Source organism: Varanus komodoensis, unplaced genomic scaffold, assembly GCF_004798865.1.
Source record: "Varanus komodoensis strain SLA01 unplaced genomic scaffold, ASM479886v1 scaffold9, whole genome shotgun sequence".
Taxonomy (NCBI): domain Eukaryota; kingdom Metazoa; phylum Chordata; class Lepidosauria; order Squamata; family Varanidae; genus Varanus; species Varanus komodoensis.
The window spans coordinates 35,443,584-35,471,520 of record NW_025336598.1 but is presented as its reverse complement, the minus strand read 5'-3'; the positions used below and the strand labels follow the sequence as shown (position 1 = coordinate 35,471,520).

The window sequence follows — 27,937 nt, the reverse complement described above, 5'->3', positions numbered from 1 at the left end:
CGCTACCGTTGTTGTCAAAGCTAAAGGAAGAAGGTCCTCATCTGGAGGTCCCAAGCTCATGGTGCCAGTGTGGCTGCAAATTTGGTAGTGCTGCTCTTCCTTCCATAAACATGGCAGGATGCTGTGAATATAGCAGAACTGTCCATGGGCTTATCACCTAAAGCAGCCTTCCAGATGTGTTTGGACTGCAGCACCCAGAATTCCCACTCAATGGCCCTGCTGGATAGGATTTCTGGGAGTTCCAGTCCAAATGCTTCTGAAGGTCACCAGGTTGGGGACAGCTGACTGGAAGCACAACACAGCTGGCCTCCCCCAGCCCCACCTGACACACAAGGCCATCTGCCATCAAACAGCTGCTTTACAGGGAGGAACACAAATCAGATACTCGTGGGCTTCTGCTGCTGTTCCAGCTGCACTCTCCCCCTTCTCCTTGGTGCCATCTTCACCAACCATCCCATGAGAAGGATCCTATCTGTTTAAAACTGCTAATATTTTATTGTGATTTCAATATTTCTATCCTACTTGTAAAGATGTCTTGGAAGGGTCTGTGGCATATAAATCACTGAAATAAATATGGAATGGAATAAATAATGAATGGAAGTGCTGCCTTATCAAGCAATTCCGTTATTGATGCAATAAACAGGATAAAGCAGGTTGGCAGAGCCAGCACAGGAAAGGATGACGGATGACGGGAGTTCTAGGCCAATACCTCCAAAGGGCCATAGACTGCTCACCCATGCCCTAAGGTTTGCTCTCAATCTCTCAGCTGCCGTATTTGTAGCTCTAAAGGTTCCTTCCGGTGTTCACTGGAGGTGAAAGCTACTGGCCATTCTGGTTGACAGAGGCACTTTCAGATGTATCTTGTCTGCCTGCTCTGCCCAGTCCATCAAAACCCTCAGCTGGAAGGTGTTCCTCCTTGCTTAATCTTTCTCTCATGTCAAGAAGGGATGAGGGTACTCCAACTGAATGGCAAGCAGACCTGCTCTGTTGGGCAGCTTGTGCTGGCCACTCTATGTTCCAGCACTACAGCACTAAATTTAGGACTGAGGGAGGTGCTAGATGATGCAGAAGGGAATCAAGCAGTCTAGAAACTGGAAAAAAAATCGAGCCATGTTTTGTTCAGTTATTTGACAGACAAAAACTGAATGGGGCAACAAACCATGGTTTAAACAAGCCATGGGTTAGTTATGTGTGAGTCAGGTCACTGAAGTTACTAGAGTTTGCCCAACTCTGATCAGTCAAAATGATAGAATGCAAAGCAATTTTTTCCTAATCTTGAACATTTCCAGGGGAATATGAAATACTGTTCTATTGCACAATTAAGCAAACAAAACAAAACCAACAATAGTTCTTGTTAATAGAGGGTACAATTCAGTTTCTAGCTCCACAGCACTTGAGATGATTGTTTTAAGTGAACAAGTTTTAGCAAACCATTCCAGACAAAGTTGAGGACTCAGCAGAACAACCTCAGCGTAATAGATTAAATTCTCTGAGGTCTCAAAGTGACACAAACTACAACCCCCATGAGTACTAAGAATTGAGAAACAAGCTTATTGAAGGTTTATTACACACATCCATGAACTAAGATGTTAGCCAGTAAACATGAAGGAATTATATGCGTATTGCACTAAGTTTCCCCATGAGGGTTGCTCCCCTTCTCTTTTTTGAAAAAAATCTCACTTCCTTATTCAGGAACATTTATTAGGATTCAGTAAATTATTGTAACCATGTTCAGGCACAATGTTTTGATAAAAGAGGAGGCCTAAAACTCCCAGCATTCCCAACTAACTTATTTTCTATATCAACATACATTGTATTGTTAATCTAAAAACAGCTTTACCAATGGAAGCATTGCTGGGGGAGGAAAACACTGCCAATGGCACAAGAGCAAAAAACTCACACGTGGTGTGAAATGCCATTGGCCCAATGCCGCCAAAATGGATCCTCCATGACAGCCCATTCCAGCAAGGTCACCAAATAAAACAGAGCCATCACGTTCAGTCTGTCCAAAACTCCTCCATTCCACCTCCACCTAACAAGGCATGTTCAGTACAAAGGCAAAGAAATAGCATAATGCTCCTTACATCATTTCCATAAAATTTCAAGGATGTGTTCCTTCAAGGAATGAAATATCTGCATATCAGAAGAACTGCAGCACATATCCATGAGGTGGGGAAGAGCATCAGCCCAAAGTGAAGGTAGCAAATGGCCATCATGCCTAGAAGCTTTCACAGGCACGAATCTATCAAATCCCCTTAAAATAAGCCAAGTTGGGAGCCAATCTACATCTTGTGGTAGTGAATTCCATAGTTTACCAATGTGCTGTGCGGAAAAAGTATATTCTTTTATCAGTCCTGAATCTCTTACCATTTGGCTTTATAAGATGACCCTGTCCCAAACTTATGAGATACTTCTTCACAACACCCACAATTTTGTGGAGAAGTATAATCTCTATCATGCCTCTCCCTGTACACTTGTCTGCTTTCTAAGTCATTTTCTAAACTGTAAGCTTTCCCACAGAGGACTAATTTCTTGTTCATTTGGGTTGCCTCTTCAACCCCAAAAATATCCTTTTTGAGGTGAAGCAATCAGGACTGTACACAGAATTCCAGGAGCACTCACATCACTCTTGGAACTGGGATGAAGGCAGCATGATCTTGGCCCCACTGCATTTGTTCCTCTTCTGACTGTGCCTAACATGAAATGTGCCTTTTGGTGAAGTGACCACATACGAACTTGATGCTTGCATTGTTCTGCTCACCACAATACCACCATCCCCAGTTCAGATCCCAATGAGGCCGGCCTCCTTTTCTTCCACATTAGCCAACCAGAGGCTTCAAGGAACCCACCAGCAGGCCATAAAGGCAGCAGCCACTCCCACTGTTGCTACTCAGGAAACATTATTAAAAGGGCCAGTCTGCACACTGTGACAGTCCATAGTTGAAGAACAACCCAAAAACAAATCATGAGTAAATGGCTGGGTGGTATCGCCCCCGAACAACCCAATGACCTGGATTTAGTCAACATTTTTATTTATTATTTATTAAAACATTTTTATGCCGCCCCATTCGCCAAAGCCTCGGGGCGGCTTACAACCGCCTCGGGGCGGCTTACATGCTCAGCAACCTACAATGGAACTGCTGTGGGCCAAGCAAAAGCAGACATGACGGGTAGTACACTCACCCTTTCCCGCTCAGCACCACATAACTAAAAGCTATTGATAGACCCATCCTGAATTTGCCTGATCCGCTAGTAAAGCCATCTAAGCCATTCACCATGCATTTGGCAATGAATTCCATACATTGTGCACCGCATAAGGAAGTTCTTTTTGCCTCTCCTGAATCAGCTGGTCATCAGATTTATTACTCCTATAACAGAGGAAAAGGAACCTGTCTATACATCCTCTACATTGTGCTTAACTGTATAAGCCTCTAGCATGCCTCCCCCACCGCACACCACACCCTTGGGGGGTTGTTTTTTTAAATGAGGAAAGTTCAGAAGTTTTAATTTATCCTTTCCTTCTATGGAAGTTTCTCCAATCCCTGATCATTCTGGCTGCCCCTTCAGTGTGGTGTGGGCCCTCAGTGTATGGGTACAATGCCTACCTGACTCATAAGGCAAGTGTGGAGCTGTGGACTTCTTTGGCCCACTTGAGTTGCAACATCATGCCCTGATGATGTTAAATGCCATTCTAATGCATTAGCTTTGGAATTTTATTTGGAATTCAGCAAATACCTACTTTCACATCTGCAGAAAAGATATTTGCAATATGGGATATCACCCACGACAGCAGCTCAAATCCTGCAAAGCAGGCTGGAATTCAGACTCCTTAGAGAGCATACACGTGTGTACAGTACAGAGTTACATCTTCTTCCAGGAAGACAAATAGATGCTTTCCATGTATTGGCTGATTCTTCTTATGGATTAATGGAACATGGTCTAGAATTAGTATCTACATACCATTGCTAACCATCCGCCTGGCTACTTCCCAAAGGACCAGTCCAAACGCCCAAATGTCGACCCTTTTGTATGAGTCAAAGCAGTCCACTTGGATGGTTTCATCTAGGACTTCCGGGGCCATGTAGCGCTTGGTACCCACACGGGGGTTGTTCCCCACATCCAGTTGATTGGTGCTTTGGGAATGCATGACTGCAAGGCCTGTAACCACAAAGAGAGGTAGACTTACCGTTGTTATTAATCATTTCTGTAACACTTGAGCTCATTTTCAGCAGTTACCTGATTCATCTCCATAATTACCTGGGCAAGGCAAGTGAGTGATATTTCCTGCTGAAATGGAAGCTGAAAAGTGAACAGCTTGCTGGAGGTGGGCGGTCTTTCAGCCCAAGGCGAACTCATTTGTTACGGTTGCACATATTTTTCAGCTACGAAGCAAGCAGCATTTATCATCTAGAAAGTGGGGAGAGAACCACCAACCGGCCACATGGGGAAAGGGGGATAGAAGTGTGAGGATCACGGGCTGGTTTGGAGGTCATGCTGAAGTACAGCGGGCAAGTCCAGGTTGACGCACTGCTCCCTCACTCTCTTACAGCCATGAGGGGTGGCCTGGAAACTTTCCCCCCACCCTATATGAGCCAAACTGGACAGAGCTGGGCTTGATCTTAAATATGGTTAGTAGCAACCAGCCTGCTTAAGGTTTGGATGTAGCAGTAAACTGCGATTCATCTGAAATGGGAGCAGAAGCTTCCGATATCCTTGTGGCTGCACTGGAGCAGAGGGAGAGGAGCAGCACACAGACCTGCTGTTCACTGTGGCCTGTGTGCTGTTGGCTTTGCATTCTGGGCTAACAGGGCCATTGCAGGCTTCAAGGAGGCTGGGGCTGCATTGTTGGAGACGTGGTCCTAAAGAACAGCATCTGAGGCCGTGGTGACCTAGGAATGCAGCCTCACTGTCCAATCCCCAGGCCCTGGAATGGTTTTGTCCTAGTCTACTCAGCTTGGGGGAAAGCAGCAGTGCAGCATGGCAGAGCAAGGCAGAAGTGTTAGCTTGCCGATCCAAGAGGGGGGCTGCAAGTCTTCCTGCTGCCCCTTCCATGGACCAGCCAAGCCAGTGTTTTGATGGAAGTAGTGGGTTGGCAAAGCTGCATCTCTGCATGATGGCGGCATCACAGGACTCTAGGCTGCCTTTTCAAAGCAGGAATTACGTGATAAGCGCTCCTGTTGCTGTTTAAATACAAACACTTCCTTTTAGTAACCCATTTTGGGTTCCTCCTCTCCCAAGTTTATTTTTTAGTTGCCACACCACATAGTTCTAAACTGATGTGCTGCAGACATTCTCTAAGGATAGGTTTAGCAGATCTAAAACAGTGTACTAAAACTGTAGTAAAATTCTAAGTGCCCTCTAGTGGATGCAGATTTTTTTCCCCCCAAATCAGCTCTGAGTAACAGAAGCTAAAGAAAGGCCTTCAAGAATTGTATCTGAGAACTTTAAAACTGCCCCTTCCCAAGCCTACTCACCAAGATCCGCTATGCAACACTGCCCATTTTTCTTAACCAAGATATTTTTGCTCTTCAGGTCTCGATGAGCAATGGCAGGCTTCCCTTGAGTTCCAAATATTTCTATGTGCAAATGTGCAAGGCCACTAGCTATGGACAGGACTATTCGCAGGCAGCTCACTGTGTCCAGGGTGGTGAGCTGTAGATAGTCATATAGAGAGCCCATCTCATGGTAGTGTGTGATGAGCCACAGCTGCGTGCTGGAATTGCGAGAGGTCATATCCGAGGCAATAAAGCCTGAAAAGGAAAGAGAGGAAACGCAGGTCAGAAGGATTAGGACACCTAACAGATGCTTTCCACTTCCTAAACTCTTCCTGGAATTATACCAAACTTGATCAAGAAAGACAACAACAACCCAAGCAGCTGAATTTGAATCACACTGGGCTGGTTCACATGGAACATCAAATTAAGGACTGTTTAAGCCACAAGTTGGCAGGGGCGATCAGGAGGGAGGGAGTGTGCTGTCTCCGGTGTGCTTCTCACTTCCACTTTCAATTAACAACCTATAAACACCCCATTTGTAGGTTGTTGGTGTGACATCTGGATTTGAACACTCTGGGCTGTACAGGGGTGAAACAAGCCAGGGTAAATCCAACAATGACCTACTCCTTCCTGCCGATTGGTAGCATACAATACCCATGGTTGGTGCAATAAATGAGCCAGGTCACTGTGTAACTAATGGTAGTAAGGTAAGCAAGCTAGATTAAGACAGTCTGCCTGAATGACTTGCCTAACATCCTTGAATGGCATGGCTATTGTTCCTCCAATACTGGCTGATACATAAAAGATTCTCAAATATTGGCCTTTCTCACTCAACTGACCTGCATCATCCCCAGGTCAGTGAATCCTGAATACAGTATACCCCCATGAAGTCGCGGTTCAGTGTTCACGGCTTCAGTCTTTTGCGGGATTTTGTCCGAGTGAATCCAAGCCAATCTCCTTGTGAGTAAGCTGGCGCCTTGCCGTGCGGTGGCTTACTCGCAAGGAGATCATTTCCTCCAAGTTTGGACTCGCTCGGACAAAATGATCTCTGCGCCTCTCCTGCCCCGTGTGTGCACCCGCCCCCCAGCCCAGCCCGGCCCACGCTTCCTGCCCGCACTGCCTTGGCGGCCAGCACCCATCGCCAGCACCAAATTCGCAGTTTTTCACAATTTGCGGGTGCTTTAGGAACGTAACCCCCACAAATTTTGGGGGACTACTGTATATGTTTGCATCAACACACAGTGCTTTAAGTAAGAGTTCTTGTTCACTGGTTGCATTTCCCCAAGAGACAAGCTCCCAAGTATCTGAGATCAGAGAATTTGCTACGAATTCTCTTTTGTTTCCTAATGTTCATGTGCATCCCTAGCACACCAACTACATTTGTTCAAGCACCAGACTGGAAACCTAGCAGGGCTAGTTCTCAGAAATGGGGGCGGGGGGGAGGGGGCGGCAGCAGAGGCGGTGATGTTTGACCTGGTCCTAAGTCAATGGAGGGGGAAAATGAGAATTTTTCCAGTGCTGGCAAAGGAAAATATCAAAAGAGCTGATTCAGCTATTGATGTGCACTCATCTCTAAAGTAGAATTGGTTTAGAAATGAAGAGAATAGGACCATTCTAACCCCAGAACATGCTGTAAAGGCTCCCAAAGGGACGAAAGCTGCCCAAAATGTGCTTCTGCAGCCCTCGATGTGTTGCAAGGCAGCTGTAACCGGGATCAGATTGGAAGGCGACGCTGGGTGCACAGGAAGCGCGAACTTGTGCCGAGTCCCATGTGGCTCACTCCCTGCCAGGCAGGACACACGCAGCATGAACCTGACCACAGGAGTGTCAGCAGGCGCCTCCGTGCCACGGGGAGCCCTGCTGCGCCCAAGACAAGGCCAGCAGAGGTGCCCCACCGAATCCCACTGTTCTGTTCTGTTGCTGCTGTTTTTGACGAATGGGCATCTAAAGCCACCATCCCACAAACTAGCAGCACCACTGCCTGCGGTGGGCTCCTCTTGCTCAATTAACAACCTGCAGTTGCCCTGTTAGGAGATCGTTCATGTGACGGGGAATCCGGGAAAAGCTGGGCTCTTTCGGAGTTAACCTAATTCTTGGGTTGGATCACCCATGATGTGGTGTTCTGGATGAACAAGTTCACTGTGAAATACCTTCATTTGCCTTGCAGACCTCCTAGGCTAAGCCCGGCCAACCGTTCTGTGTGTGGCCCTGCCCTCATGCCCATTCCTGTACTCAAGGAACGGGGAACCCCAGCCTGGGAGGCAGTTCCGGCCCGCCAGCTTCTGCCACTGGCCCATGCCCTTCCCAGACCTCTCCACAAGGACACGGCTGCCCTTCTCAGGCACTGAGCGGGAAAAGGCAGCTCTTTCACCTATGGAGCAATCGCTCCAGGCACAGAGGGAGGAGATACATGGTGCTTTTGGGAAGGAGTGAGGCTCTGGGACAGAGGGGATCCTGCCTGTGCAAGGGAGGCCAGGAAGCGAGTGGGTTTCCCGCAACAGGAGTACTACAGCAGGGCTCTGGCTGTCCATAAAACACCCAAAGAGGCAGCGATGTGGCTTTCCAGGGGGTTGTGCTCTTGCCTTCTCTGTCTAAAAGAGTACCCCCATAACTCTGGCACTTCTGTTTCCCTTGGTTTTCTGAAAGGGACACAATCGTAGTTTATCAAGAACAAAAAGCCTTGTGTTACTGTGTTCAGTGGATGCCTACATACAAAGCAGCACTATTTATCTTCTCACCTAAAATGTTTTCATGCCTCAGCAACACAGTATTGTATAATTCAGTTTCCCTGAACCAGGACTTTTCGTCTCGGGAAGAAAAGATCTTGACTGCAACATTTTCGCCTTGCCATTGTCCTCTCCAGACCTCTCCATATCGGCCTTTCCCTAGAAAGCACAAACACATACAAGGAATTTCATCAATTGTCCTTCATTGAGTGGAAAGTAGTGTGCCTAACATCAAACGCTTTTGGGGTCTGTAATGTTAAAGCCTTTGCTTCATTTGTATATTTACAAAGTGTCGTGACACTCAGACTTCAGGTAAAGAGTCTCAGTTCAGCACATGGCTGGATGGTGGCAGAGCGAGCGAGAGTCGGCACGCATGCGCACGGAGAGAGCAGGCAGGTCCAGGAATCTCTGCATCCTCATCACCTCTTTATGGTAGGAGCATCCAAGGCCAGACAGAACCTTCTGCTGCTCACAGACGGTGGGCTGTTCAAGCTGTGTTGAGCTGCAGTGCGTATTAGGGAACGTTTTGAAAATGGAACAGACTGGAAAGCTGCCATGCCATGCAAACCTTACTACTGTGCATTATTTCAAGGTTAAACAACCCTTGCATAACTGTAGTATAGATTGAGGGTTATATCAGGAGCTGTTTAATCTTTACATAATCCACAGTGGCCATGTCCACCCGACATGGAAGCTCCTTGCCCACCACACTCCATTTTTCATTATGGCTTAAACACCCCGAGGAGCCTTGGTGTGGTATGCAAATTAGGTAACAGTGCAACAGTTTAATGTGTTTAAGTGCTTAGGGTCCCAATTCAGGTTGGAATCACACCCCCCCCCACCTCCCACTTCCTTCCCAAAATTCCACCCACCCTCCTCTGCAGGCTGATTTACAGAGGGAAAAGGTATCCATCCATCCATCCATCCATCCTTATTATGTGGACACAGACATAAGGGCCAAGCACAAGGGTATCCACTGCAGTCATTGGAGATTAGAAGAGTAGGAGAATGGAATTCTGGGAAGAGGATGGCTTGACCCCCGAAGTTTAAGCTCAGAGCTCCTTGGTCCTGAGCAAGAAAAGCTACAGTAGGCATAATCACCAGTTACATGTAGTTTGTCAAACCTGTGCTTGGAAAAATCTCGTTTAATAAACCTGAAAGCTTCTGCTGTGTTTATTTATTTAAACAACTTATATGCCACCCCATCGCATGAGCCTCGGGGCGGCTTACAATCATTAAAATTGCATATAAAATACAAATAAATCATACATAAATACAAAAAATAAAATAAAATAAAACAGAACAGAATAGAATAGAATAGAATATTTTCGACCTCTCTCTGTTTAGCAAGGAGGCACCAACAACAACTGATGGTTTTGATGCACCCAAGACACTGAAATGCTTGAACAATACCAAATAACTTGTTCGAGGCTCCTGAGAAGAGGTGTGGATGTAGGCAAATGCCTGTTGGCTTTAGAGCTTTAAGCATCCCCAAAGTTGCCTGATGCTCTGTTAAACTAGTCCTCCGTGACCCAATACTTTCTAAGCAGAGTCTTTTCCCCAATTCTTGAGCCTGAACTTTTCAAGCGAGAAAGGTCAGGCATGGAACTGGGGGTACATTAGCATGCAAAGTACATGTCCTTCCACAGAACTGTGACTTGTCTTGTGCCAGATGGAGTTAAGTGCAGGTTCACCAAGCAATTTACACAAGGAAACCATGCTGCCTGCCTGGCGCATGAAAGAACAAGGAAACAAAAATGCACCAATATGTCTAGCATTAAGAGAATGACACTGTACACAGGAGTAGTACGTGAGCTGTACACTAGATACCCTCTGTTCAACCTGAACAGTCCGAAATAAGTTTTAATTCAATTCGCTGACACCTGCTCTCTTTGGCAGCAACACATGTCTGAGGCTGGTCTCTCATTTCGGTACATCATTTTTGGCACACGTTCATTAGTGACAGGTGTAATCCTGGGTAACGGAATACATGACACCTATGAGGCACTGGTGTTACACAGAAGGGACTTCCTGTCCAAAAATTCCATTTGCAGTGCAGAAGAGGCTGAGCATTTAACTGTTTAGTCTCCTTAACCAGACGCTGCCTCCTTTGTGAGCAGACCCCCTCCCACAAACACATACCAATGCAGTGGCGACTGCACAAGGATAAAGAACATCGTCAAGGTGAGTGCAGGTAGGAACAGCACAGAAGACTGACTGAGATCATGCAGGGATTATTTATTTAAAACTTTTCTGCCCCATCCACCACTGATGTCTCAGAACAGCTTACAATAAATATAGGCACCAGGTACACATGGATGAATGGTTATGCTTGTGTTTATTCTTCTTCTTTAACCTTTGCAATTTGATGTTCCCAGTTAAAACAACTTAGCCACGTGGCTTCAGCATTGCTTATCATGTAAGAACAAACTCCATAAAGCTCAACACTTTTGGAGGATATGGACCCTGCAACATGTGATCCACCATGTGAAGATGCTCCTGGAATGGCATCCACACTATTCCTGTGTCCTAAAGCAATGAGGTCTTCATTCATTCCATTCATTGCAGGAGAGGCAGACTGGCCCAGCAACAGATGGAAAAAAGGTTATCCCGACAGGTTGCCAACCGCCACTTCTGTTTTAGACTGCAGGGCACTTCTAAAGCTATGCTCCTTCGTCACTTCAAGCCTAAGCAAACCAAGATACCTACATAAAGATCATCTTAACTAGTATTAGCATAGAGCAGCAAAGTTGTGCATAACATATAATCAGAGGTCTGTCTAGTAACTTCCTGAACAGCAATGGATTGCTCAAATTTGGGAAACCAGGCTTACACTACGTGCTTACACAGCACATCCAAGAAACAAAGAAACCCAGTTTTGAAGGATGACATAATGGCAGGTTGGTTTCCATTCATCTCCTATGTGGAAGCCCTCCAAGTTTCTTATCACACTTCCAATCAAAAGCAAATACCTTCCCCCTAATTATGAAAGGGTTATATTACTTAATAATCCAAATAGCTAATGATATTCTGCTTATCCTAACCTGCTGTAATGGTGTCACAAGGTTATCCAAGATATACCCAAGACTGTAATCAGTGGGCAGCTTTGCAAGACCATTGAAGGGAAAACAGGTTCTCCTGGCTTATTTTCCCTCTGTGCTCATGTGACTGTGTCCAAGTGTTTCCTTTCCCCCTTAATTATTATTCTTTATTTATTGTTACATATGTTGTTTTTCCCTGTTACCTGTACTTTCAATTTTACTTCAAAATAAAATGTTAAAAAAAATTAAAAAGCATTTTCTCCATTGTGCCCTGAATGAGGAATGTACAAAAATGGTAAAATCTGTACCATTTGGATATAGCACCCTGGAAAATGAATCAATATTCTTTTCACTTTTCCTATAGCTTCAATGCTCAATTTTTATTCATGTATTGAATAAAATGCATGCATTGCACCACATGCACAGACAGCCTTGAGGGCCCCTGCAAAACAGGTAAGAACAGGGACTAACCTACACACTCCAGTAGTGTAATCTGGCGTGCCACAGTTCTTTGTACCAGGAAAGGAAGACCAGAGCCACTTCCGGATGTACAGGAATGGTCCAACAAGTCCTGTGTGGAGAGAAGACCAAGCCGTTGGGTACTAAAGTTCAAGTGAAGCAGGAACAGGTGTTCTTCCACCTTTCTGTTCAATGATCCCTTCTCCTACTGGCCAAGTTTGGGAATAACCTTAGCAGTTAATTGCATTGTCTGTCAGCACATACAAAATACAAGCACAGAGACATTGCTTCCAAAGAATCCACAGAAACTACGACCCTATGCATGCTTATTTGAAGCAAGTGCCAGTGAACTCCATGGGGCTCACTTCACTGTAACTGTATTTTTCAGTATGAATGTGAAAGTACGGACTGCATTGTATTACAAACATCAGCTGAATTAGTCCAAACAGAACATTAGGTTTCATTTTAAAAATTGGTCAAAAAAGGAACAGTCGCCTCTCTGAATGCCTGATGCAGAAATCACTGGAAAAGAACCATTTCCAACTGCCTGCTCAACTGGTAAATGCAGAATATTACTAATTTCTGAGAAACGCTCCTATTCAACACATCTCTATATACACCACTGAAGTCTTCCCCTTTGGGATGCGCGTGCGAGCGCAGGTATAGTTTTTCTTGTATTATATTCATATCAACTGAAATGCTGCTTTGAACATATGCATTCCCAATGCTTTTGCTATTCCCATATGCTTCTGCTATTCCCAAAAGTAGCAAATTAATTCACATCTAATACAATGTTCCTTATATTAATTACCAGAAAAACTGATTAAATTTTACTAAAGGCAACAGGCTTCAAATTCTATCTAGCCAATCATGTGTTAATGGTCCATTTAGAGATGACTTCTATTCTTGTTGATATAATAAAATTAGACACTATTTCCTGTTTATTATTTGGCATGATGTCAGTATATCCCAGATGGAATTTTAATGGTATTACAAAAACTGAACTTGTAGTGATTCTTTTTATGATATGAAAAATATATTCCCCCAATACGTTTAAATTCTTTCTCTCACATACAAAACATGTGAAAGAAAGTCTGGCTTATTTTCAACAAGATACTAAACACATAATTTTATTCTATTTTAGAAATGTAAAATATTAGTTGTAGAACACACTGAAATAATTTTCCTTCAAAGCCACTGCCACTTAAGTTCATTTGTAAAAACAGCACGCCATGCACATCTGTTAATCTCAAATCCACAATTATTGGACTTAATTATTATTGCGTGCTGACTGGAGATATGCTCTGGATGCTGTTCATACTGAAATGCTTAGAGCTGAAAAAGTACAGTGCATCTCTTTATTCCAAAAGAGGTATCAATCTGACAACAAACATTTAAGTTCTGCTATGCATCATACATCATGGGATGTGATTTTAAATTGCTCCCATACGGCCACAAGGTGGCAGCAAAACAATTTATTTGGTCAGTCTGAGAGAAAATGCCTGTGGAATGATGGAGATCCCACTGATACCGCTTCAGATGCACAAGAGTGTAGGCCCGCTTTCTCCTCCTTGTACTGACAGGCATCCAAGCAAATTCGCAGGAAGGCCTCCACTCACCCATCCCCCTCTTCCTGGCTTAAGTCTAATGAAGCTACTGGCAAAGTTGCAAGAAAGAGTCTAACGATAACAACAAACCCTAGGGTTACGTTCCAATCAAGCACATGCAGTAAATACCTATATTATTTTACCAGGGTTTAAAGTCAGTTCAGTAAGTATTATCTATCAGAGTTTTGCCTCTTAAAGGATATTGCATTCTATCCTCAAGCACTGATTTCTCAGAAATAAATGCTTCTTTCAGAATCCATCTCTGCCAAGGTTTGGCCTGTGCTCAAAACCAAGTCACTATTAGCATGAACTTTAATTTCTCCGACATCAATCTTAAGTCAACCCTTTTCCTCCTGTAGGAACACAAGAAAGTACAACGTATCCTATACCATGCAATATGCAAGTTCAGCATCGCAGATGATTGAATTACCGCATGGGATTTAGTGAGTCCAAAAATCTCCCGTTACACTGGATTCAAGTTTGGCCAAACTATAACATTTACAGCATTACATTTTAATCAAGATAAGAGATTCAGTTTTCTCCAAATGCTTCCCATCTCTTTGGATTGCCTGCCCAGTGTGCCAAGCTTTCAACATTTCTCTTGGGTCTCTACACCCTTCAAACTTCTGCATAGGTTACGTTCAAAAGATACTCGTCTTCAGTCTCATTTTTTGCTGCTGGGCAATGCACTGCCCATCTCCTTCTCTTTGTGACCTTTGCCCACACATGCACTGCCTGTTCAGAAGTGAGGGGCTTGGTTGTGTTGGCCACTGTGAGCAGGAAAAGAAGAACCTCTAGGCAGGACTGCACCATGCTGTGCTGCCACCTCTCTAAGGCTCATTTTCCTTCATCCAAAACTCATTTAGTCCCTTTTCCTTCTTCTAAAAATGCTTAACATATAAAAAGCGCTATGAAATTATATAAAATGTGCCTGTTCTTACAATATACCTGGGCTGGGGAACTTGCAGTCCTCGAGATACTGCTGAACCACAACCCCCATGATTATTAATATTAATCATGCTGGCTGGGGCTGATGAGAGTTAATGTCCAGCAGCAGCTGAAAGGCCAAAGGTTACCTACACCTGCAATGCATGAAACCTAAAATGAACCCCAGATAGCCTTTTCCCATTCTTTACTCTTAAGCTGAAAATCTCTCCTTCCTGGCTTCCAGTTAAAAACACAAGCACCAAAACACAGGAACAGTTCCAGCCCCTCTTATGCCTAAATGGAAGTTCTGAGGCTTTGAGTGTGCTCTTAAGTAACGTGTCGGCTGCATTCCAGAGAACTGTGCAAACAGCTCCATGCATCCAGACCCCTGATGGCCTCCAGGCCGTGCATGAAGGGCACTGATCCACTACGACGGGCAAACCCACTTTTTGAAACTGTGCAGGGTCACAAGTGCAGTTTTTGGAGACAGCATAGAGGTTCACAGTTCAAAGAGGAGGAGAAAAACCAACAGAAGAACTTGGGCCACATGCAAGGAGCAATCTGGATTGTGTCTACTTTGCAAAGAAGCCATCTACCAAAAGGGGGAGGGGGGATTCCTGTCCTACTTCCAGATTCTGACACAGACCAGCCTTCCCCAACCTGTCACCTTCCAGCTGAGCTGGACTGCAATTTCCAGCATTCTGGCCAGTATGGTTATTGAGGAGTTGTAGTCCAATACATATGGCAACCATGAAGTTGAGGAAGGCTGATCCAGATTTTACACAATGCCAGATCCTTGATCACACACCAAGTTTGAGGACTTCCTCTATGCAATAAAGAAAATTGGCTGCTGAACTCTCCCTTGGTCGCACTTGCATTTTCCTTGTCTTTGGCGAAATCGGCCTTTGCTAAATTTCTCTTAATAACTGGGGCTAAGCATTATGAACATGCACTGCCAGTATGTTCTCATCTTCGCTAGCTCTTGGTCTCAGTTCAAAGTGCTGATATTGATCCCTAAAGCGCCTCACTGCATGGGACATCAGCATCCGAAGGACTGCTGCTACCCAGGCACTGGGGCTCAAGAAGCCCTTCTCTACGTGCCCCTGCCTAGTTGAAGCAAAAGGGCTTCTGCATCATGGCCCATCGGCTGTGGAATACAAACTTCAGGACCTTTCAGGAGACAAGCGTCAACCTTCCCAGCCCCAGCACAAGCTTTTAAAATTAGGCTGCGGCTTCATTCCATTTTAGTTCAGTGGATTTTATTCCCTCAGCTTTTTTAAGGTGAGGAAAACTTTAAAGAAAACTTTATTTTCCTCAGTTTTAAACTGATTTGAGATTTTACCACAGCATTTTTGCTTCGTCATTTCCGTTACTTTGATACATATAAGCCATCCACAGGGCCATCTTATAAAACTGGATGTATAAATAAAGTATGATGCATATAAAATAAAGAAACAGATGTGAAGTTTGCTTTTCCTCCAAGAAACAGTGAGGGCAGAGCACATTTGATGCATCCCCACTGGAACACAGTGACTTGCCCAGGATCATTCAGTGGGCTTCCCATCTGAGCAGCAATTAGAACTCTGATCTTGTCAGTTCACTGTATCCTGTTGCACAAGCCAACCTGGTGCCCTCGGGATGCTTTAGACTTCAGCTCCCAGCAGCCCCTGCCAAGCTGGGGCAGGAATGCTGTGAATTTCTCCCAAAACATCTGGAGGGCACCAGGCTGGGGAGAGGCCCACACAAGACCATGCTGACGTCCTTGTATCCCGAGATCCTAAAAACGGCAACTGGGCCTTGGGCAGCGTCGAGCACTTAACATTCTTAGCAGTCCGAACAGAAGCTAAAGCAAGGGAGCACTGATACATGAATAGCAACAGGTCACAAGACAAGATTTACTCACTGCCAGTGTGCTGTCACCAACATTCGAGGCTATGAGCCCCTCAATTGTCCCGTATTCTGCATCCCTCGAATTGAGCCTTTCCATATAGCGCTGCTGTACTTTCCGGATGATCAGCACTCCCAGCGCAGAAAAGATTATCAGCACCATAACCACTGCCAGGATGAGAATGATAAGGGTTTCCATGGTGTAACCCACTGCTTCCCCTTGCAGTGGATGCCCTTGACAAGAGAAACAACAGTAGTAGGTTAGAGATGCTTTTTATGCTGACAATTCAGACAAAAGTCTGCTGAAGAGGGAAACCCAAGGAGAGCCAGGCCACATTTGCTGGTACACATTCATGCAAATCCCCAATGACAATTTAGGTGCAGAATTCTGCATCTTCAGAATGGCTCTGGCTGATGAACAGGCCTAGGGGAAGCGGCACAGGAAGACAGGACCAAATGGGGCAGAATCATTCTTTCCAGCCTTAGTGCAAAGCCCACCAGACTCTCAAGCAAGCGAACGTGGAGCCACCAGGCGCTTTGTGCAAAGCTAGTTCTTCCCTGACAGCCACGTTGGCCATAAATGCCCTGACTGGTATTTGCACTGCTGCCATACAGTCTTTTGCATTCCTTCTTCTATGTCTCTGCTCAAATGTACACCATACAGTACAGCTTCTCTCTTACTCACTTCTTACGCACCTACCCCATTTGGCCTATGATTCCCCGTACCAGTTGCTGTCTCTGCTCCCATCCCGTCTTCCATCTGCAGATCCCAGTTTATGCTCCATTGTAGCTGTTTGCTGGCTTTGGCCACCAAATCAAATGTCAGGTCCGCCTCTAACACAACAAAGCTGATTCAACCATTTCTCTGAGATGACAGCAAATGCTGCTTCTCCTTTTCCCCTTGATCAGTCTCCCCTCCACCCGCAGGACTATAGTTTCCATCAGCAGTAGTCAGCATGGCCAATGGTAAGAAATGTTGGGAGTTGTCATCCAAAATATCAGGATCAGCACCAGACCGGGGAAGGACGCCCTAGACCAGGGCTGGCATTAGGAGATGTAGATGCAGCACTGGGCCCCTCTGGGTGCCTCACACTTTAAATTAAAAAACCTGAATGTGTTAAAATTAATACATGTTAATGAGTTTACTATAAAACAGGTTTGGACTGGTGCTGAAAACAGTGGATTCAAAAAACTTGTTTAGTGCGTTGGAACTTAAACCCCACCTCTGCCTTGGCGTAACTCGTCCTTTGCCTCTTCTCCTGCGGCTGTCATTCTGTGAAGATGTCCAGGATATTACCCTAAATGTGCCCATGACGCAAAGTAATTGCCTAGTCCTGCGGCAGACTCACCACGCTTATCCCTTAATCCAGCAACAGGACCGAACCCTGGGCCTGACCCTAGAGAAGGAATCTGAAGCCATCAGATTACGATCTTGGGTTTTCAAGCCACCACCATCCATGTGTTGCTCTGTTTAAACAGACTCAGCACATGCTGTCACCATCTTTCTATGTCACCCACCGTGATCCAAAACCAGAGATGCCACTCAATCCCCAAATATATGAAGGCTGCAAACTTACCAAGAAGAGCCTGAGCCATTAAAAAGGAGCCTTCCTAAAGACACCAGAAGAACCTTTCTTTCAAAGACAACTAAAGAACTTTTCTAAAGACTTCTAAAAGCTTTCACCTTTTGTGGGCAGCTGTGCTGTGATGTTCATGTTGCACAGGTCTCCTTGACAGCATTCCACTGCTTGATCGGAGGACGGAGGGGTTTTGCAAGTCATTTTCCCTTGTTCGTAGACTCGGAAGCAACCTTTTTGGTACACTTTAGCACCGTTATTGATGCTCAAGGAGGCAAAGCACTGATGGCCTCTGCAGCGGACTCCATTCCCACATGACATGCCTTCACACACACATTCATAGTCGGTCATTAGCTTTAGCTCATCATCTGCAAAGGGGGAGGGGAGGGGAGGGGAGAGAAGCACGATGACATTAGCCAGCGACATGCAAAAAATGCATTCTGGTGTATCCTCAACAAGAAATACCAGTGACTCTGCCAGTGTTTTGCTTATTTCCCACCCCAGGGAGCATCACAGTGTGAAGCAGCAGCAAGCTGTTCAGCATTTGCACAGCAAAGAGGGCTCACCATATTTTGACAAGCTTATATTTTGAGCATGTGAGCCAAGCATTTGGAGGTGGGGGGCTGTCCAGCTTTGTGAGGGTTCAGTCATATGGAACAGAGTTCTAAAGCAACACAAACCGCTGGGACATAAACTTCTTAAAACACATCCAAAGTTCAGAAGTATTCTCTTGGAAGGTTTCCCACAAACCAAGAAACCTATCAACTGTTTGCAAACCTGTATCAAACCACAGTTTCCAATTCAGGCTTACTATCCCTTTGCAAACAAGGGTCAATGCAGCTCTCACACCAAGCCACAGATGACCTTGGGCTAGTCGCTACCTTTCAAGCCTAGCCTACCTCACAGGGTTCTTGTGAGGAACAGAATGGAGAGGAGGAGACCCTTGTTAAGGTTTCCTTGCAAGAGGAAAAAAGGCGGGGTAAAAATGCAATGAAATAATAGTACTAATACAAGGCATTTATCTTTCCCTTCCTCAACACCTCTGTAGGCAGAGCTCTAGTATGGCAGGACAGTTCACCTTTACCTGATGGAGGCTGAACCCAGGGTATGTTCCCACAGAAGCAGGTGGAAAACACACCCAGGGGCAGCTCAGCCAGTTTGAAAGAATGCTGCACATGTGCTCCGGTCCTTTTAGTTAACCTTCCCCTCAGCAAGCCCTCTGCCCAATCCAGCCCCGCCATTCTGTCTGATATGCTAGCCCTGCTGTTTAGATTCACCGGCCCTGGACTTTATCTTCGTCTGCCATCTGATGTGTTTCACCAGTCTATCTTTTATGGGCAGTGGATTCTGTGTTCTGCCAGTTGGTATGGCAGGACTTTCTCCAGCTTCTGAGCAGGTGGCCGGCTTGTTATTCCTCCCAATATTTATGTATTAGATTAATATCCTGCTCTTTCTTTCCTTTTCTTTTTTCTTTTCTTTTCTGAAGAACTCAGTGCAGCCTACATCATTCTCCTCCTGCTGCTCTCCTTTGGCCTACAGCTCCCATCAGCCCAATGGTGAGAGTGGCAGAAATTGCAGACCAAGACATTCATAGAGGGTGGCTTGTTAAGCATCTTGCATCTGAGATGTAAGCTTGTGCCTTAAAGCGCCAACTGCTTTCTTTCCTCCTCACCCACATGCCTAACAAGATCTGTTACCACACCAACCACCTGTATGCAGAACAACTAGCCTATTATTTTTTGCATTAAAAAGAACACACTTTTTACACATTTCAAGAACACTTAATGCTAAGAATGCTGCTGGAAACAAACGGTTATTCAGCACAATTATATTTTTATGTATATCAAGATTATTGAGCTACTTCCAGAAACAGGGAAAGAAAAACCCATTCAGTCAATTTGCCTTGTTAGCAAAGCAGCGCAATTTAATTTTTTAAAAAGTCTAGCTTTAATAGGAACCATACTGTCTTAAACTTGAGGGAAAAATAGCATATGGTCACTGAGGAAAACAAAGCTAGTTGCACAAAGCAGTATCTAAAAATAATTTGCAGCACAGACCCCTGATTTCCACTTCCAGTACATGTTTAATTTGCTGAGGATATCACTGGCAATTTCAACGGCTTATTATTTTAAAACAGCAGCTCCCAACAGCACCATTCATTCCAAAGCAGTTTCCATCTAGACAGCAAAACCCTGCATTTCAAATCTGAGTATCTGTCCCCAAGCAAGGAACTAATGTGAATTCAGGTGAGGCATCCATATTTTTATGGAGTGAGGTTCAAAAGGGAGCAACCTACTCTGACACACCAGACTTCTGCGGCTGACCCCACACTCACAGGATCCAACGAAGACAAAGGCTGGCGAGGATGACAGACAGTGTGGCCGTGTCATCAGACCAGGTTGCCTAGGATGGTTCAGCCCAGTAGCTGTCTCCTACAGGTGGACTCGACTGGCCAATTTTCCAGCATCGTTTCCCTGTTCAAAATGTCACTGTAGCAGCCTTCCTTTACAGTAATTATAAGTACTGCAACCACGGGTATGACACCCTTTCAGAACTTTGGAAGTGCTCTTTTTCATGCTCAAGCTTAGTCGCAGATTTTCAGGGGACTTGGGCAAAGTGTCCACTGGTGGGTACTCTATTCCAAGGGTGGGGACTTGAGGGCTTGAAGTAGTGAAAGAAACAGCACCCTGAGCAATCCACGTTTGGGTCTAGCTGCCATATTAATTCATCAGGATGTCCTAGAGGCAAGCAGTGTGGGAAATTGAAATGGGAGTCACACTTCACAGGGGGCAGAGTGGGGATCTGCCATGGGTCTGCAAGATATTGAGACCCTCTCAGAGGCTCAAGGATGTTTTCTGACACTGCTGGCCTTTCGATGCTAGACATTCCCCAGTGAGACTGCAAACCTACAGCCTGAATGGGTTCAGTCCATATACTGAGCCCTTGGTCAGTAAGGCTCCTCAGCAGATGAAATGTAGAAACTATCCAAGTTATGCTAGACTCCAAGCTCCATGTATGGAAGATAGAAAAAGAGGGAAGGTTGCTTGGGAGGCCTTACAGGAAGAATACTTCCTGTCCTACAGCAGGACTCCATGTGATGGGAGCAAAATATTTCACAGCGCTAAAAGGAGGAGAAGGTTAAAAGGCTCACCCACCAACCCCTCGAAGAAGCTGCACCACCACAGCAACAAGACAATGCACCCACTTATGTAATATATATAATGTATATTGTATAACACACACACACACAATTTTCAGAGAGACATTTGTGTGTGTGCACATTGTGTGTGTTTGTGTATACATTCAATTACAATAACTGTATTCAATATATCTTGTATATTTAAGAGATTAAATGCCATTGGCCAGCTAAGCCAAAAACTTGCTAAAACTACAAAAGTTTCAGATAGCACCTAAGCATCAGACAGACAGACAGAGAACACTGAGCACAGGGAGCTGCACATCTCAGGAGTGCTAGGGAAGAGATTCTCCCATGCATCCCAACCACCCTTACCACTGAAAGCAAAGTATCCAGTCCTTGACAATCTGAGCAGCGGAGCCAAGTGTCCCCGTCGTATCAACTGCCTCACGTTCCAGCCCTTTAGGACAACCTCCCTGGTGGTTTCGCATACTTGTTTAGTAGCTTCGGTAAGACGACACATTGCCAACACCATAAAGCAAAAGGCCAAGGTGCCAAGCAGCAGCTCTCCTAACATGAAATCCTGAAAGCCCACTTCCTGGAAGAATGACAATCACCATGAAACAGTAGCTAGAAATCCCACAGCTGTTGGTCATGCAGAAAGATCATTTGATGGATGGTACTGAAAGCTGCTAAGAGTTCAGGCAGAACCAATAGGAATATATTCCTCATGTCCAGCTCCCAACTAAGAGGTGACAAATACCATTTTGATGCCAAGCCAGTCGAAAACCAGACAGAAATGGATCCAGAAAAACAGTATCACCTGGACACCGTTGGGTTGCCACCGCACATTTGAGTACTATGCCAAGAATAGAATGCATGTTTGAGAGCGGGCTACAGTTACCTAAAGTGGCAATGGACATTCAGTAAGGTTGTTACTACTGCTTTCTTCAGTCATGTATGGTGACTTTAAAAGGATAATTTAGCTTCCTCTATCCAGCCAGCCCTCCTCTGACCACCTTAACCAATCAGGACAAAGAATGAACAGGTGAGCAAACCAGATGTCCACATCTTTCAACTGACAATATTAGCGTTTCAAGCAACAGGTTCATCTAAAGGGACTGTTGCCCATAAGGGGAGTCAAAATTAGAATGTAAATGAATGACATTATTGTGGGATTGTCTTGCACAGAGGATCTACTACTTCACCTTGAGGGTCAAGATGCAAAAGGCACCTCCTTCCTCAGAACAGCTCCACCAATAGACGGTATGAATGCACCACTGACGGAAAAAAATAAATAAAATTAGTTCCAAAAGATCCTTGATTGGATTAGTCATAAGTGTTCCTCCACTGTCTTCCATGATGCTCCCCTGATGTCTACTCATGAAGGTGGGGGGGGGGGGGGGAACAGGCTTACAAACCGAGACAATGCTCTAGAGCAGAGGTAAAAACACGTCCTGCTATTGTTCATTGTTTTGGCCTACAACTGTCACCAGCCCTACAAGCATACTCGGATGTGGCAGATAATAGGAGTTAAAATCTGGTTTTTTTCACCAGGGTGAATCTGGTTTTTATGTGTATTATTTGTATTGGGTTTATTTATTGTATGTAAGCTGTCCTAAGGCTCATGTGAATGGGACGGCATACAAAAATTATAGATAGATAGATAGATAGATAGATAGATAGATAGATAGATAGATAGATAGATATAGATATAGATATAGATATAGATAGCTCAGGCAAGGAACTAGAGCCGAATAAAGATCTGGCGTAAATCTCTGGCTATCTATGAATACTGCAATAATATTGTCATGAGCACATGTTGCCCCTTTCCTTTTATCTTTCCAGAAGATCAAAGCAAAAGGCTTCTAAGATACAGTATTTTATTGACCTAGACTGGCTATGCAGCACAGATTGTGTAGTAACAAGTAGCATCTATCAAAGCAGTGATCTCTCTGATTAGTAGAGTTAGTTCTTGTCCATGTTAGGCATAGTGTCTAAACTGAATCCTTCTCTTCCTCTCCTTTCTCCCCGCTTTTTCCCCAAAAAGGATTGGTTCTCACTCAGGGAGGCTCATGCTGCTTGTGGGCCAAATGGCAGGAATGGCAGGCACGGAATCATAGCATAGCAGAGTTGGAAGGGGCCTATAAGGCCGCCAGATTGTATTCTGCGCTCAGTGCAGGACTCCCAGTAAAAGCATACTTCTCAGATGGCTGTCCAACTGCATCTCAAATGCCTCCAAGTGTGGGACAGCCCATGAAACCCCTAGGTCATTGGTTCCATTGTCAAAGTGTCAAATTACTATAACAAGAAGTTTTCTCCTGATGTTCAGCTAGAATCTGGCTTCCTTTAAGTTGAGCTCATTATTCCATGTCCTACACTGTGGGATGATTGAAAAGAGATCCTGATCGTCTCTCTGTAACAACCTTTTAAGTACTTGAAGAATGCTATCAGTCTTCTTTTTTCAAGGTTAAACATTCTTGATCCTTTCCTCTCACAGGGTTCTGTTTCCAGTTCTCCGTTTATCTGTGTTGCACTGCTCTGAACCTTTTCCAGTTTGTCTGCATCTTTCTGAAGTGCCCAGAATTGGATATAGCACTCAAGATGAGGCCTAACTAGTACTGAGTATAGGGGAAACTAGTACTTCACATGATGTGGAAGTAATACTTCTGTTAATGCAGCTCAAAACAGCATTTGTTTTTTTGTTTTTTTGTTTTTTTTGCATCCACATCACATTATTGGCTCATATTCAGCTTGTGATCTACAATAATTCTGAGATCTTTCTTGCTTGGTGCAGTATTGTTGCACCAAGTGTCCCCCATGTGGTAACGATGCATTTGGGAACACAAAGCCACTTAGAAGCGACAGTTCCTGGGCATGCACCAGGACACTCACTCCTTTTGCCTCTTCGTCCACTGCAGCTCCACTGCAGAACTCCTGTTAGTTCTCCCTGTTCACTCCCGCTGATTGTTCCTTCTCTGGAAGCTTGCTTGTTTGCCTAGCTCCTAGCTGGTCTGCTTATTTGGCTTGATGACAGATCACTGGGTTGATGCACCCTTTCTGACCCTCCTTGTTCTACAGTGTTTCCCTACTAAACCAGAAGCAGTCTGGTTCTCACCAGCCACTTGGCTAATCTTGCTTGTTACCCTTGGCATTTCAGTAATGTGCTCCAACCCCTCCTCTGATTCTTGCTCACCTTCAGAGGCTGTGTTTTCTAGCTTGGAGTGCTGCATTTTGAGAGGGGAAGACCTAATCCCACAGATATGCTCAACTGTAAGAGATACACTAGAAGGTGATGGGGACCCCGCTCATCCAACCTCAAACAAGTTACATCAGCTTTCTTTCTTCTGCTCCTAAGTGACACACTTAACCCCAGTTGAATTATTGGTTTCAAATCAAGAAATTTATTGTCGACTGGCCCTTCACCTTGCCCTTAAGCCACCTGATGGAACTAGTGCATGTTTAAAAATAAGCACTGACAGCCTGGTTAAACAATTCCTTGCCAACAATACCAACATGCCAGACATCCAATAAAGCCCAACATGATCATTAAAAAGCTGAAGAAACCTGAACTGCAAACGAACAACAGAAGGTGGAAGGTGAGACTCCAGGTAAATGACTCCAAAGCCACCAATGAATTGTGTTACGTCAGTATGGATCATTGATTTTTCTCACCTGAAGTTCTTTACATGGTTCAATCACAGCAGACGTGTCTGCAGTGACTAGAGGTGACTCAGCTGGGAGACTCTGCACTATAGTCACATGCTCATGGACAAATGCTGTTCCCAGTGTGCTTTCAGGACTTGGAACACTCAGTAAAAGCACAGGCAAAAGACTAATCAACAGCAAATCAACAGTACATCAAGAGAAGCTCAGAGTTGCCTTGCAAACCCACCCTAGAAGCTGCACTCGAAATGGTGTACTTTGTGAATGTGGCACCTTGACAGTGAGATGGAATCACAGCTGATCATTGTGATGCTGCCAACTGCCACCCAACGAAGCTGTGGGTCACACTGGAGGAAATAATCTCCCCCACTTTGCCCAACCAGGTCGCTTGTACCTTTTCCAGTTTAAATGAGACAAAACCATTTCTAACATCCACAGATTATAATTTAGGGTTAGGGTCCATCTTAACCTAAGAAGAGTCTTGCTGGGAAGAGGCTTTGCCAACAGAGGCCAACAAGATGCCCAGTGGAAGCTCACAGGCAGGGTGTGAAGACAGTGACTGTAACAGCCTAAATGCAACATTAACAAACGTGTGTGCAAATTAGATGATGAAATATTTTCTACTCAGTGCCTTGCTTAGTATACCTCCCTCCCACAGCAAAGGTGTCAAAACAACTACCTACAATAGAATGAAAGTGATAAGAATCACCATGCTCTTCCAAGACAACTTGCTCTTGCATAAAAACAAATTTTCACACAGAATCTATCAAATGGGTATTTCTGATCAGGGTGATCCCTCATATATAAACACCCACACTTGTTTTCAAGGGTGATGTTTAAAAAAATGAGTTCTCTATATATTAATTTGGATTAGGAGTATCACAACACTTGAGACAGGAGTTTCTACTTTGCTCTTTCCTTACTATTACCCAGAAACACTTTTAGTAAATGCACAAATAGGAACTGTTTGCTGAGACAGAAAAAATACAAACTAGTAGAAACGGCTGTATTTTCAAATGAATACTAGTATTGCAAGCTCTACCAAAGCATGACAGCTAGGGTAATACACTCTGTAATGCCTGCTCTGGTTTTTCTACAATATTTATTAGTTCAGATGGTGTGTTCGAACAAGTCATGTAGCTCATTTAAGCCTAGTTTTAGCATTCCATATCAAAGAAGTATGAAAAACAAAAGGAGAATGCCTTTTAAAGTGAGTAGGTTTTAGAGTTGGCAGCCACCAAGAAGTGGTGCTTACAGATTTCTCCAGGTGTTCTTTTACAAAAGAGGGAAAAGAAAAAGGGAAAGAAAGAAAATATTATTTAACTTATCACATGCACAACAGATCATAATAAAGCAGGTTGCTTACCTGTAACTGATGTTCTTCGAGTGGCCATCTGTGCATTCACACACATGGGTTGCTGCGCCTGTGCAGTGCCTAGGCTGGAAGATTAGAAAGCTAACGGTTTTTGGCGGGAAAACTCCGTCCCTTCCCCCTTTGTGGTATAAATAGAGCAGAGTGTCCGCCATTTTGCTCAGTCTTGAAGACCGCACGTTCGCCCTCTAAAGGTTAAAAATAAAGTAATGATAAGACACCATTATATTCCCATGGTACCGATGTGAATTATAGTACGGTACCGAGAACAATCTCTAGTCAGCGATATAACCTCCCGGTACCGATGCCATTAATATTTCTGTACCAAAAAAAAAAAAAAGACCACCCAGCGACATAATCCAAATGGTACCGATGCAAATTATAGTATGGTACCAAGAAAAAACACGATATCCACTCACCGACACCGAGTGGGGCCGGCGGGTGGGTTGTGTGAATGCACAGATGGCCACTCGAAGAACATCAGTTACAGGTAAGCAACCTACTTTTCTTCATCGTGGCCTCTGTGCATCACACATATGGGTGATTCGCAAGCTTATCAGATTTGGCGGAGGGAGGTGTCATCATCGAAGAACAGATGAGAGAACAGCTCTACCAAAAGAGCAATCCCGTCTGGCACGTACATCAAGCCTATAATGCTTGGTGAAAGTACATGGACCAGCCCAGATCACAGCTCTGCAGATTTCTTGCAACGGAACCCCTGCAGCAAAAGCGGACGAGGTCGCTACTGCTCGTGTAGAATGGCCAGTTGGAGAGACAGGTAAGTCTATTTTCGATAGCTGATAAGCCAGGACAATAGTCTGGGTGATCCAATTAGAGAGTCTCTGAGATGATATCAGTGATCCCTTTTTTTGCTCAGAGTATTTAACAAAAAGTCTATTAGTAGTATGAAAAGATTCAGTGCGGGATCTGTAAAAGACCAAGCAGCGGCGAACATCAAGCGTGTGTAAAGCACGTTCTATTGGGGTCGACGGCGACGGAAAGAAAGCTGGTAGAACGATATCCTGATTCAGGTGGAACAATGTGGCCACCTTGGGTAAAAAGGAGAAATCCATCCGAAGGACAACTTTTTCCTTATGGAAGTTCAGAAATGGTGGGTCTATGCGGAGAGCACAAAGCTTGCTAGCTCTTCATGCTGATGTAACAGTTACTAGAAAGGCAGTTTTCCATGACACCAGGCATAAGTCCGCAGTTACTAAAGGCTCGAATGGTGATTTGGTAAGCGCTTGGAGTACTACAGAAAGACTCCACGTCGGCATGGCAGGGCGAATAGACAGATGTAAGTTTTGTAGTCCCTTAATGAAGCGCCGAACCAGCGGTTGTGAGAAGACTGATAACCCGTGTATAGTGCCACGATAATGGGATATAGCGGCTGCATAAACTTTGATGGATGACGGTTTAAGTCCCTCATGATGCAAATGTAAAAGAAATTGTAAGATACTGGTGACTGAAGCCGTTGCAGGGGAGAACGAATGGCACTCCGCAAAAGAGGAGAATCTTCTCCATTTAGCCGTATAGGAACGACGAGTGGATGGTCTTAACGCAGATTCGATAATCGCCTGAATTTCTCTGTCGGCAGGCATTGGTATCGTGATATTCGCTGTCAAATTCGAAGTCGGGGCTGCATATACCGTGTGTTGAGTGAGGTCACCCATAGCGTGAGGTGTCCCCGGTAACGACTCGGTGATGTGAATCAGGTGATTCGCCATGCCGTCAGCTTCAGAGAGAATATATCCGGATGGCGGATCACTCCTCCTTGTTGCGTTAACAAGTACGGGAGAGTTGGTAGATGAAGGAACGTTCTTCTGGACAGCAGCAAGAGAGTGGTAAACCATGGTTGTCTCGGCCACCACGGAGTCACTAGTATCCCCGTGGCCCTGTCCTGGGCTATTTTTGTTACCACTCTCATCAGAAGCGGGATTGGAGGAAACACATAAAAAGTCATGTTGCTCCAAGGGACCATGAGAGCATCTCCCATCGATCCTGGCCCGACGCCCGCTCTGGAACAGTAAAGGGCACACAGGCT

General features: G+C 44.8%; 1 protein-coding gene across 2 annotated transcripts in view; it reads right to left on the bottom strand.

Moving 5' to 3' along the window:
- ACVR1 (activin A receptor type 1) overlaps positions 1-27,937 on the bottom strand; it is an 89,581-nt gene that overhangs the window by 9,972 nt on the left and 51,672 nt on the right. The window contains exons 3-8 of one of the 2 annotated variants that reach the window (XM_044417822.1): positions 17,827-18,087; positions 16,159-16,310; positions 11,734-11,833; positions 8,234-8,380; positions 5,475-5,750; positions 3,961-4,158 (exon numbers count right to left, since the gene is read on the bottom strand). In XM_044417822.1, coding sequence (XP_044273757.1) covers positions 3,961-4,158; positions 5,475-5,750; positions 8,234-8,380; positions 11,734-11,833; positions 16,159-16,310; positions 17,827-18,087 — 1,134 coding nt within the window. Of the gene's footprint in view, positions 1-3,960; positions 4,159-5,474; positions 5,751-8,233; positions 8,381-11,733; positions 11,834-16,158; positions 16,377-17,826; positions 18,088-27,937 lie in introns of both variants that reach the window. The other variant, XM_044417821.1, reaches the window with a different exon arrangement.